This window comes from Lactuca sativa, chromosome 9, assembly GCF_002870075.4.
Source record: "Lactuca sativa cultivar Salinas chromosome 9, Lsat_Salinas_v11, whole genome shotgun sequence".
NCBI lineage: Eukaryota > Viridiplantae > Streptophyta > Magnoliopsida > Asterales > Asteraceae > Lactuca > Lactuca sativa.
The window spans coordinates 25,048,717-25,062,306 of NC_056631.2; the positions used below are offsets into that span (position 1 = coordinate 25,048,717).

The 13,590-nt window shown below is 34.5% G+C and overlaps 1 protein-coding gene and 1 long non-coding RNA gene across 4 annotated transcripts; one reads left to right on the forward strand and one right to left on the reverse strand.

The window, feature by feature from the left end:
- The first annotated feature begins 8,446 nt into the window (after nt 1-8,446).
- Nucleotides 8,447-9,346, forward strand: LOC122195866 (uncharacterized). The gene is made up of 2 exons (XR_006186824.2): nt 8,447-8,849; nt 9,113-9,346. It is a non-coding gene; the product is annotated as an uncharacterized LOC122195866 (long non-coding RNA).
- A 1,028-nt stretch (nt 9,347-10,374) lies between these two features.
- LOC111881156 (methyl-CpG-binding domain-containing protein 7) lies at nt 10,375-12,914 on the reverse strand. Of its 3 annotated transcripts, none has more exons than XM_042898096.1 (8): nt 12,574-12,914; nt 11,889-11,984; nt 11,659-11,781; nt 11,522-11,587; nt 11,309-11,452; nt 11,039-11,203; nt 10,719-10,952; nt 10,375-10,607 (listed from the first exon to the last, which is right to left on the reverse strand). In XM_042898096.1, the coding sequence occupies exons 1-7, from the start codon at nt 12,784-12,786 to the stop codon at nt 10,734-10,736; spliced, it is 1,026 nt and encodes a 341-aa protein (XP_042754030.1). In that variant the 5' UTR covers nt 12,787-12,914; the 3' UTR covers nt 10,375-10,607; nt 10,719-10,733. The 3 variants fall into 3 exon arrangements, with proteins under 3 accessions (XP_042754030.1, XP_023733321.1, XP_042754031.1); XM_023877553.2 differs by having other exon boundaries at nt 10,704-10,952; XM_042898097.1 differs by lacking the exon at nt 10,375-10,607 and having other exon boundaries at nt 10,774-10,935.
- Nucleotides 12,915-13,590: the final 676 nt, after the last annotated feature.

Below are 13,590 nucleotides of genomic sequence, written 5' to 3' on the forward strand. Positions count from 1 at the left end.
AACTGCAGTGATAAGCAAAAGACCGTCTTCGTAATCAAACAACTAAAGACCATTGTTTTAAGTTGGTGGAAGTTGTTGGCAGATACAATTCCACGGGGAGAATCCATGCAGATGCCTTGGGAAGCATTCATGGAGCAGTTGAAAATGCAATACTGCTCAGAGATAGATCGGATAGACCTAAACAACAAGTTTCAGAACCTGAAGAAAGGGAAGATGAGTGTTGATGAGTATACCACCACATTCACCGAGTGGATGAAGCTATTCCCCTACTTGGTGCCTACTGAATTCTCCAAGACAGATAGGTTTGCTAACGGATTGCAAACGGACTTTCGCAAAACGATCAAAATGGCAACTACTTTAAAGACAGCGGTTAGGGCAGCTAAAAATATAGAGACCTAGATAAGAGAAAATGGTCTAGAAAAAGATAATGCAGGAGAAAAGAGGAAGCTTAAAGGATCCTTAATATCCGATAAGAAAGGAAAATTCTCGAAGTCTAACCTGGATGACCAAAAGTATGGATCCAAGTGGTGTAAAAAGTGCAAGAAGAAGCATTATGGGAGATGCGACGGAGAAGTGACTTGTTACAAGTGTGGGAGGATCTGTCACTATTCCAGGGATTGTACGCTTAATGATAATGTATGCTACAGATGCGGAGACAAGGGACATATGTCAAAATATTTCCTGAAGAAAAATGAAGCAGCAAGACCGAATGTGCCACCAAAGCCAAAGGCAAGAGCATTCCAGATGATCCTCGACGAAGCAGGTGACAATGAAAAAGGATCAGGAGTGAAGATCTATATATCTGAAGATCGGGATATAAAGTAGCCATGCGGATAGTATCATGTGGTGTAGCCTATTAGAGGCATATTATAGGTTGAACTTGAACATATATGTAATCATTTCAAGAAATAATATAAAGCTTGGTTATGTTATCTGATGTGTTAAATAACTATGTGAAATTCTTTTATGGTAACTTAGAAAAATGCGAGGCAATACTTGGGACAAGTATGAGTAGGTATGAATGGTAGTAGAGGCCTATACTATCGGAAGCACATGACTCGTACTTGGATCAGCGAAAGTCACAAGGTTACTAAGGCACTAGTAATTGATTATGTTTTGTTCATGTCTGTCGTTACCATCATTTCGGTAATAACTAAGAAGATGATTGGTAATCCAAACATAGTGGTCATATGAAACCGATTCAGACTAAGATGAGTATGTTACATGGTTCAAAAAAACGAAGATCGGTGTAGCATCTAACTTAAGCCAGGCGATTGAAGTGAAAGATAATCGAATCGATCAATAGAAGTATTGTGATCGTTGTTAACATAAGAGCTTATAGCTAGAAATTCTACATGCTAAAATGTGATTATATCACATTAGAACATGAAGGAAGGTATATTCCATTCAGGAAATTTGACTCTAAGAGACCTGAGTCTAAGCGTTGCATCATACGATGAGAGGTCATTAGAACATGACCCATCAGTCTGTCATGATAATCAAAGTAAGGAACTTCTCTTAAGTTAAGTCTGTAGGAGTCTCCAATAAGGATCGATTTTGTTACTCGAAGGTTACGATTGGAAATCCAACATAGAATAAAGAGCGGGTGCAAGATTGAGCACCGATGTCCAAAAGTTAGATACTCCTTCGAAGGAACATAGAAGTTACGATTATTACGTAGGATGAACATATAACTTATGGAGACATTATACACGCCCTGTTTCGTTGATGATTTCGGGACGTAATCATCCTAAGGGGAAGATAATTGTAACGCTCGTAGATTCGGGTAGTCAATTTAGAGATAATAAGTGTCAAAAATGACTTTTTGTTAAAATATTATTTAGAATAAATAATCTTAAATAACTTATAGTATGTGTTACAAGGGTTCCGTACATATAAACAACGCTAAAATCCGAGTTATAACGAAGAAGTTATGACCCGTCGAAGTTTTACGGTATACCGGCACGACACCGCGTAACATAAACAGTGAATTTTTGATCAAATACTTTTTAACCTTAGGGATCTAAACGAAATTCTTAGTATATGTTAAATCGAGAACGTACACAAAAAGAACGTCCAAATCTGACTTCGTATGAGGAAGTTGTAATTTTTCTAAGATTTGGTATAGTAGTATGCAGCCCAAAATTGGAATTTAGATTGATCGATTTTTAGCCAACACAACATAAACTAGAATTGAAGATCTCATTAATAGGATCTCAACAATAAAAAGACAATCGAAAACAGAGTCCGTATGTAGAAGTTATGAATTTTACATGGTCGTTAAACAATGTAATCTTCTCATACTATTAAATTTATAATCAATCGAGAATTAGCCGATTGAGTCAAAAGGAGAGTTGTATATCTTGTCAATACCAACGCGTAGATATAAAGAACATTGAAAATGGAGCTCGTATGCGAAAGCTATGAAATTTAGAAGTCGGAAAGGTGCTGCTGCGAAAGGGGTGATGTGCTTAATCTGGACCATTGCTTCCTCCCCATGCCTTGCCACCAGATGGTGATACTTGGCAATCAACTCAACGAGTTGGAGGCTCAAACTCACCGAGTTGGGCAATTTTTCATCCTATAAATACCATGTGAGAGCACCCCATTTTCCTCACACCTTAGCCTTTCTCTCTCTCTCTCTCTCTCTCTCTCTCTCTCTCTCTCTCTAACTTCTCTCTAAACCTTTCCAAAAGCCCCACTAACTCCTAATTGCTAGAGGAAAGCCTCGGAGCGCTATAGTAAAGCCTTGCAGCGCTAGAAGGCTATGAGAAGAAGAGCTTTCTACTAGAAAGTTCTGCCCTCACAGAGCCCGATTCCTAGCCAAACCTCCCGGTAAGTGAGTTATGCTTACCTTACTGCAAGTATAGCTTATGTTTAAGTTCAATATCGTTATTATAAACTTATAAATACTAAATATATTATAAATATAATATACAAAGTGTTATTATAATATCTTTTAACTACTTGTGGAACGGAGAATCTGGTTTGAAGGGTCGCATAGGGTTGTTGGACAGTGTCGTTTACGAAATCATTATACCAGTTTACGGAATCATGTCGTTCTAAAAATGGTCAAATTTGTTGCCTACACAGTTCTTTGATTTTACAAGGTATGAGTCGACGGTAGAAGCTCATGAAGCTGGAATGTGGTTTGAGAATGTTGAAAGTTATCCTCATTTGCGTAAGTTGTTGAAATTTGTATACGTTGTTGTTTTCTGCTTTTGCTCATTTTTTGTGCTTGATTATTAGTAGTAATTATAGTTTTTAGGTGATTTTTACACCAATAGATCATAATCATTATTGGAGATGTTTAATGTTTTTTATGATTATCATTTTGCAGGAGATTCTCAATGTGCATGATTATTGGAGATCTCTAAACGTCACTTTTATTGCATTTGTTAAAAACAATCACCTCTTTCACATAGACCTTTTTAATCTATGCGTGAATAGTTGGTTTGAGCTTTTATTATTTTTTTTATTATTATTTTATTTGACCTTTTCACCTTGATGGATTCTCAACCGTTCAGAATTGGAAAATATCTTTTGTTTGTTTTTAGCACACAACGTGTTTTTTGAAATGCTTCAAATGATTTTTTTCACCCTTTACCTTTTGTTAATTGTGCTTCTGTATTAGTAATTTCATCCCACTGAATGTGGTTCTTGTGACCTGCCACCTAAGGATATTTCCAAACCAAATGATTGGCAAGGTTTTGTTGACCAGCTAATCACTAAAGATGATGCTACAACGCCATATTAGGGAAATATTTGTTAACTATTAGAAGTTAACTTGGAAATCCACATTTACTTTCTCTATTAAGTCATGCTTTATGTCATAAGTAAAGAAGAAGTGGTTTGTAAGATGGTTTAGGAAGATTAAATATATAGCTTAATGTTTGATTTTGGAATCTGATTCTTTTGACACAAAAACTAGATGTAAAAAAACATTGAACTCTTTTGTATAACTTTAGCTAAATGTTTTATTTGTTCATTTGTTCTTAACAGGAACTAGTGAAACACAAGATGGAAGTAGCACACCGTAAAGAAAGAAGGGAAGACCACAAAACTTACAATTTCAAACACCAAATGGTTCATTAGAAGGTGTGATTAAAATTGTTATTCTCTTTTTAGAGCTTTAATCATCTGGCAAACAAAAATATTTCTGATGCTTTAGTGGGCTTAATGGGAATGCGACTTAATCTGGTAAACTTTATATAAGTGTTTCTTTTATACTTAATGTAGAAAGAAGTTACAATAGAGAAAATTTGGGAAAGGAGGCTTTCCGCTTTAAGTCCCAAATGTTTTATGAATTTGGCCTTATTATTGTTTCCTTTATTTTTGCGTTCAATTTCCCCAATATAGTCATCTTTTGACATATAGACTTTTATTTCTCTAGGGTTCTATGGTTATAAATGAGAGTATTTGGATGGATTATAAGGTATGTATTAAGATATAGCTCGAGATTTTGATTGTGCGGTTGATTTTTGTTGCTAGGTAGCTTTGGGGATTCATGTTTTAGAATTGTTATGTCAGCAGTCAGGAAGCATCAACTCTTGTAGCTTCATTTCCATGGCTATTTGTAATTCTCGCTTTTCTTTATGTTATTGCATTCGAAATTACCAAATTAAGTGAATTTGTTTTTCCAGATATAGAAAAATAAATGAGATATCAAATATTTTATAGAGATAAACTCACCCAAAATTCTTATTTTTATATATTCACATGAGAATATAATGTGGTATATTCACATGTTAGCAATACATGATATATTTGCATATCACCTAAAATTACTATTTTTACTCCCAGAGCTATGTGTTTGATTACTTTGTTGAAACACTCATCTTGTTTCCCTATTTCCTCACAGTAAGTTACTTATTTGATCATCTTTAAAAGCACTAAAGTTTAGTTTATATGTCAATCACATATGAATTACATGTGATTTACATGTAAAGTACATGTAATTCGCATATGAATCACATATGATTTGCATGTTAATCACGAGTGAACACATATGAATTACATGTGATTCACATGTAAATAACATGTAATTCACATATGAATGACATGTGATTCACATGTAATTCACATATGAATCACATGTGATTCACATGTAAATCACGAGTGAACAAATATGAATTACATGTTATTCACATGTAATTTACATATGAATCACATGTGATTCACATATACATCACATGTAATTCACATATGAATTACATGTGATTCGCATGTTATTCACATATGAATCACATGTGATTCACATGTAAATCACGAGTGAACACATATGAATTACGTGTGATTCACATGTAAATAACATGTAATTCACATATAAATTAAATGTGATTCACATGTAATTCACATATGAATTACATGTGATTTACATGTAAATCACATATGAATCACAAGTGAATCACATATGAATTACATGTGATTCACATGTAAATGACAAGTAAATCACATATGAATTACATATATATACACACATCAACTATCTACCCAACATATTTGTAGATAAAAGTATATATACAATTTAAAACATGTATACAACATTCAATCGATACTCATTTCACTAAAAAATAATATATAAACACATAGCATGTATTTTATGGAGAATATTTTGTATTTATGTGTTAGAAGAAAGCAACTACACACTTAATCAAAACGTATACTTAATACAATCAACAATACTTATATTAAATTGTGTTTATGAAAGATACTATGTACTCACTTGATAAGACGATGCTCGGACAGCACTATGGCTCTTAAAGCAGTATTCTTCGGTGAAACTGTGATATCTTCACACACTGGGCTTCTCGCGGGCAGAGCTTCGGCTCGAAAACTCTTTTCTTCTCGGGATCTTCGGTGCTTCGGGACTTGCTTCGGGTGTCGGGATGATACACGGGCTTCGAGGGTACTTCAAGACAGCTAGAGAGGGTATCGGGAGTGAGAGAGGGGGGAATTAGCAACCATGGCTGGCTGCCCTTCGATTTCTATTTATAGGGCTGAAATCCTAAATTCACGTTGTGAGCCACTAACGCTCACGTCGTGAGTTTGGTTGGGAATAGGTTATTGCTTTCGTCATCAGGCCACTTGCTCTCGAAGCTTCCATCACATGTTCAAGTCGTGAACATTGTGTTCACGTCGTGAACTCTGACATAGGTGGAAGTTCGTGCCCCGAACTTCGGAAATTCATATATTTCGCATATGAGCTCCGTTTTCGACGTTCTTTATATTCATGCGTAGGTGAGATTATACTCTACAACTCTCGTTTAGACTCCGTCGGCTAATTTTGACTTTAACTTTTATTATATTATTTTTAGTAGGCCGGGACATGAAAATTCCGTTAGAAATTCATAACTTCTTCATCTGACGTCCGTTTTCGTCTGTCTTTTTACCGTTGCATTACTATCGACGAGATCTTCGATTATCGTTTAGATTGTTTCGGCTAGAAATCACTCGATCTCATATTCGAACTTTGGGTTGCATATCGCTAAGTCGAAACTTCGAAAAATCATAACTTCCTCATACGAAGTCAGATTTAGACATTCTTTTTATGCACGCTATCGGTTTAACATATTCTACGACTTTTGTTTAGATTACTAAGGTTAAATATCGCTCTATCGTAAATTCACTATTTACGTCACACAGTGTCGTACCGGATCTGTCGTGAAACTTCGACAGGTCATAACTTCTTCGTTATAACTCGGATTTCAGCATTCTTTATATATTCTGAAACCTTGCCAAGACCACTACAACTTCCTTCATAGATATCAAATGGGTGGGGTTCAATAAAGAACCATAATTAACCAAGGAACCAATCTTTTTTTCAACTTTTAAAACTTATTTTTTTATCAAAAAAAAACTAAAAATACAGAAATTCATAACTTTTTATCCTTTTTCCAATGATATATATTTCGATTTTTTTTTTTTACGACAAATTCACAATGTGAATCTTCGAAAATTCACAACATGAATCCGGATTCTCACGGTGAATCCGAAAAGTATTTTTCACATTCACAATGTTAATATATGAATTTAGATATTTTTAGATTGTTTTTTCGATAAAGAATAAGCTTTAAAAATTGAAAAAAAAAAAATTGGTTTCTTGAAGAACCCATAATTATGGTTCTCTATTGAACTTTTCCATATATATATATATATATATATATATATATATATATATATATATATATATATATATATATATATATATATATAAAGTGTTACCTAGTGAAAGCCACGAACCAAAATCTGACCCAAAAATCCGAATCTGACCCTCCAACCCGTAAACCCGTATAAATAAATGGGTTGATGGTTCGTATATAGGTTTATGTTTCAAACCTGTCAACCCGTGACTTGTATAATTAAATTGGTTGTGTTCGGGTTGGTGTATTTTGACCCGCCAACCCAAACATAACACAATAAACTACAGTTTTTTTAACACAAACCATAAGCACTTGGACATTCGAGTGCTTCTGATTAGTAACAAAAATGCTTCTAATTTGTACATTCTAAAACGTTGTTCTATGTCATGTATAAATATTTGTATCAATAATCACGTAACCTAAATAGTTTTCAATAATTATCTAAACACCAAATAATTAACAAATTAAATCATAGATGAGCAAAAATCATGACGTGCGATGAGGATGCAGGGAGATTAAGTTTACTTTGGATAAACTCTACTTTGGATTTAATCGGTTTCTTATTTATTATCAACTACTTTTTTTATTGGTTTTTTACTTTAAGATTCTCCTGTTGGATAGATTTGAATTCCTTCCCTCTTTCCCATTCGTAATAACTTTAGAAACTATTTCTTTTGTTTTCTTGTTTTGCCCTTGCCTAATTTATTGCTAGGTTTCGGGTTCTATTAATATATTGTCGTTTCTAAAAAAAATGTCTAGTTTCTTGTTAGGTTTCGGTTCTATTAATATATTTTTCCGTTTCTAAAAAAATCTATCGGTTATAAACTTTCAATATAGTTATATACCTATTATATTGTTTTCAACGGATTTAGAGAAGATAAATATGATAGAAAAAAAAATAAGGTAATTCAGAAATATTTTAGGAGTAAATTAGAGTATTAATGTGTTGCGCTTTCAAAAAAGTCATTTGAATCAACCAAAAATTCTGTAATGAGATCATTTTTTTTTTGTTGTTGACAAATTAACCTCAGACCAAAAATCAATAATATTTTAGCTTCTTCAAGGTTTAGTAAATGACAAAATTGTAAGAAAGGTCCCTATGCTATGTAGAAAATTGTCATTTTAGGCCAAACAGGTTTTGACTAGCACCAATGGTCCAAAGGTTTTCATTTTGTTGCGAGTTTAGTCTATTTTTGTTTAATTTTTTATAAAAGGACGATTTTGCCCTTTGTATTTTATTTTTTTATTTTTTTAATTACGGAAAATAAAAATAAAAAAAAGAAAAAAGAAAATATACTCTCTCTCTCTCTCTCTCTCTCTCTCTCTCTCTCTCTCTCTCTCTCTCTCTCTCTCTCTCTCTCTCTCTCTCTCTCTCTCGTTTCTGCTTACAACCAGCTAAAAAAGAAGAAGTTGGCGGCTGTCACCAGCCTAGGTTGCCCCTCTGTCTCCTTCCGGCCAAGTAACACCACCCCAAACACCCACTTCGATCCTTACTGCCCTTTGGACCTCGACAGTCGACGACAAGAGAAAGTAGATCAAGATCTGAAGTTAGGGTTTAATGGCAGCTAGGATTTTCAGATGAGGCATTTCGTGACTAGAAATCGAGGGTGAGACACTTGCGATGTACTACACGGCGAAGCTAGGGTTTTTTAAACCCACGACGAGACCTTGGGCAAACCGGATTCACAACGAACACTACCATTCCAGGTCTGGTTTCAAAGACCACCTCAAATTTGTGAGAGATAGAGGGAAAATAAGAAAAATGGCGTTTTATATCTGTGTGTGAGAGAGATAGAATCGATTTTTTGGTTTTGTATATGTGTGTGTGTGTTTAATCTGTGTGTAAGTGTGTTTTTTTTGTGTTGAGTCTGTTGATAAATCGATGTATGTTTGTGTTGATATGTTTATGCGTTCTTCAGATTTCGTGTATGTGTGTATGTGTTCATCTGATTTTGTGTGTGCTTGTTCAGCTTTGGGTGGTGGTGGTCGAACGGGGGTGGTGGTAGATGTTCTTGAGTGCTCTTGAGGAGGAAGAAGAAAATAGGTAAAAAGATGTGTGTAGGATGGATGAATGTGTATGTATGTGTGTGAGAGAGAGAGAGAGAGTATTTCCTTTTTTTATTTCTATAATTAAAAAAATAGAAAAAGAAAATACAAAGGGCAAAATCGTCCTTTTATAAAAAATTAAACCAAAATGGACCAAACTCGCGACAAAATGGAAACTTTTGGACCATTAATGCTAGTCAAAACCTGTTTGGCCCAAAGTGACAATTTTCGATGTCCTTGCAATTTTGTCTTAGTAAATTAATAACTTACAATGGTCTGCTTAAAATATTAAAATTTATGATCAAATTAACCTCGGACCAAAAATCAACTGCTTACATGGACTATCGAGAAGACACTGGACTGTGTTTGGCAACTACTCGATCACAGGGTTTGGAAAAACATTATGAAGTCTAGCAGGTGCTTGGCTAATCTCAACATTGATCGTAGTGAGGTTGTTTCATGGAATCCGGAGATAAACAAATGGGTCTCTAGTTTTTCGTCAGAGAATCAATTTATTGTCAGTTTGTTACGAGAACGAATCGAGTTGGCGAGTCATATTGTTAGTGATGGGTCCTTTGATTGGTGCAAAGTGATCTCATACAAGATTCTATGTTTCATATGGAGGGCCAAATAGGAAAGAATTCCAGTTGTTGTGGCACTCAGTCAAAGGGGAGTTACCCTTCCTATCATTATATGTAGTATATGTAATGTTGGAGAGGAAACTAGTGATCACGCATTGATTTTATGTCATAGTGCAAAATCAATGATGGAATCGATACTATCTTGGTGTGAAATCAGAGGCGAATGCTTTACATTGGTGAAAGACATGGTCCTTTTTATCTCTCGATGGTCTAGGTGTAGAAAGAAACGGAGCTTGCTAAATGTAATTCTTTGCGGAGCTTTATGGGGCATTTGGACAGCTAGAAACAATGGATCTTTGATAAAATTCCAACAAATCCGGCGAGTATTGTAGAAAGAATAAAGGTTACTACTTTCTCTTGGTGCAAACATAGAGGTTCATTCAGGAAAATTGACTGGAGAGTGTGGAACATTAATCCTTTCTTTTGTTTGTAATTTGCTCGTTTTTTTTTCTCTTTCTTTTTTCGCTTTACGTTGTACTCTTTTTCCCCATCGTCTTGTTGGGGTTTTAATATATTTGCCGTTTTCCAAAAAAAAAAATCTAATCTTTAACTTTTAAGCAGACCCTTGATAAACCAACAAAAACTAACCATCCACATTTGACTCTAAAAGTCAAACACCATAAATATAAATACCATCATATCTCTGACTTCACAGAATAAAATAAAATAGAAATAAATAGAGAAAAAAATAAATAAAAGATGACAACACCACACCACTGTACAACTACTACAACATCACCTTGAACACACCATCAACTTAAACCCTCTCACCTGCATCCTAAAAATCCAAAAAGGTAGTTTAACTATTTAAGTAACATATGGGAAAAATGTTTTTAAAATTTTTGGAAAAGAAAAGAGTTAACTAAATAAATACCATGTTAGTTGTTACCCAGAAAATGGAGTATTAATTATTATGATGTTTTCCATTTGTAATGGCCACCATAAATGAGTCACTCCATTGTTTCTTAACAGAGTCTTGAACCAATGTATCATCCATAAAAGCATTCCACGTGTCATCTCCTCCACTACCTTGATCAATCACCCAATTGATTTTGTTCGGAGGTGAGGTCTTCTCTTTTCTAGATATCATGCTCTTCTTCCATGAACTGTATGAACCATGGTTCTAATAAATTAAAAAAAACATAATACCAATCAGTTCAATAACAAAAAGTCAAAAACAAAAAAAGTCAAAATACGATTGATGATGACCTTTATGGTAGTGCTTAATTTGAAAGCCTTGGAAATGGGCAAACTGTTTTCTCTGATTTCTTCAAGAGCGACTGATAACGGTGAGTTTTCTTCAACTTCTGTTAAGTGTTTTTGAACTGCTACCAAAGATCGGAATCTCTGTCCAGTTCCAGGCTCAAAGTAATACTTCAAAAAAATGTGGTAACACTTTTATGATTTTGATTTCAAATTTAACAAATTTAAATCCCAATATAACATAGGGAATATTTACAAAAAGACATACAGTATTACCTTGTCAGCATAGTCTCCAGAACTACGGGGTACCTCCTTCACAACCCAACCATAAGGAAGTTGGAAGTGTGAAACACTTGTAGTCGTAGGAGACACAATACCCAACTCATATTCCTTATCTTTATCCTCTTCCACATCTGACATCTGCAATCTCTATGTTACTATTATAATTTATAAAAACTACGTGTTTTATTATTTTTTTTTTAAAGCTACCTTTTCATTGGCCACAATCATATCTTGACACTCGGCGACAATCATCATATCTTGACTACCCGAATTCTGTAAAATTAATGAAAAGTAAGTGAAATATTATTGTACATTAATTATAAGCATAGAAATAAATGAATGACCTTTTCACGATGATTGTTGGGCTTCTTGAGTCTGGATTTTGTAGGTGTGACTCCTTCAGTTATGTATCTCTCCACCTCTTTAAGGGATCGGAATTGTCGTCCACTTTCTGGATCACGGTAATACTGCAGAATTACTATTTTATCAATATCTAGTTTTTGATATCAATCCTACTTTTACATTTTACAACACAGATTATGATATAAAGCACTTTAAAGTAATTTGGAATTACCTTGTCAGTTGTGCCTCCATACTTACGATGTACCTTTTGAACAGACCAGTCTTTTGGCAGAGTAAACTTGGAGGTGCCTATCATATTTGGAGTTGCCTGCAATAACCACTCCCTTTAGTATTTCACTTTTTACTTGAAAGGATAAGTTGCTCTTATAACAGAAAACACTGTGTTACTGATAGTTGTTGAGGTTTGGCTTTAATGAACCTGATAAAAGGCCTTTGAGGAAATGGCATCACTAAATAACCTTTGAGGGGAGAAATGAGAATGGGTCTTGACCCTTATAAGATGCAAAAAGTGGTGAAGTATATGCAGGAACTTCGCCATGGAAGATGCAAATAAAGGAAATCAAAAGGACCAAACGAAGTGACCATGTATGTATAGTTGAAACTAGGGGAATGCTTGTTAATCCCTTTTTTTCAAGCAAGTATCAAATGATTGGAACAGTTCGACTATAAATATGGATGTCAGGAAGGGGAATTTTGCTCCAAAACTTCTCTAAGAAACAAACCTAAATAATCTCACACTCGCAACTCACAAGTGATTTACACCATTTAGATCCCACATATGGGAACGTTTTGCCTCGATTAATTGCAGAAAGTTGAAAAAACGTAATCTTTCATCGAATTAAATAGTGTACTGAAATGCATTAAAGAATAAGGTCAAAGTATATGGATAGATATACCGGATTGGAGCGAATGTCATCGGAGCTGGGGACCGTTTGGAGGGCCGAACCGTCGTTAGGGGAGTTTGGGGATAATGGAGTGATAGAAGATGAACTGGAAATGGAATGAGAAATAGGGTTTACGACGTCCACGAGAACAAGCTGACGGTGGTGGGCGTAATCATCGCCGTCGGTGATCGGCTCCTCCATATGTTTGCTTATCGTGACACGCATCGACTGTCGTGACAAGCGCTGGTCATTGCTTGTTTAACAGTCAAACACCATACTCAGACAAGTTGAATTTGGGGGTTAGGGCATGGTGTTTTACTGTTTTATTGTCCCTTTTTTTACGGCGATTAATGTGATTTGTATGATTAAAAAAGATCTCTAAAGTTATTAACATTAAAATACCGAGGTATCATATGTCGTATGTTTGTGTGTTGTATAAGAATAAAATTGTATAATAAAATATTTATATATTAAATATAGGTTTAATGTCTTAAAAGTCATGAAGTTTGTTTAAATGTTTGGTTTTATCCTCTTCAAACCGAAAGTTAATAAAAAAAAGGTCAATTTTATCATTTTGCGTATTTATGGTTAATTAAAGTTCTTAAGGTGTGCATATATGATGTGGCACCGCGGTGTGTGGTAAATAGGAATGACAAAAAAGCCCGAACCCGATCATTTCAGGTCGTTATCGGGTTTTTTATCGGGTTCGAATCATTTTGATGTTAATTTCACGCATTCAAAGATAAAATATTTACTGTGGATAATCTTTTTGGTTATTAACAATCTGGTGTGAATGATCATTTTTTATGTTTTGACGTATTACAAATAATTTTTAATATACGTCCAGTTTATTTTATTAAAGTGATTAATCATATATTTAACTTAAAATGGAAGCTAGAACAAGTATTTTTTATAAGACATCAAGGTACCCTAAAACAGAATAAAAAATTGAATTGTTGTAAACCCGATAAAAAACCCGAAACCCGACGGAAAAACCCGAACCCCAATGGGGCGCCTCGATAAGATACA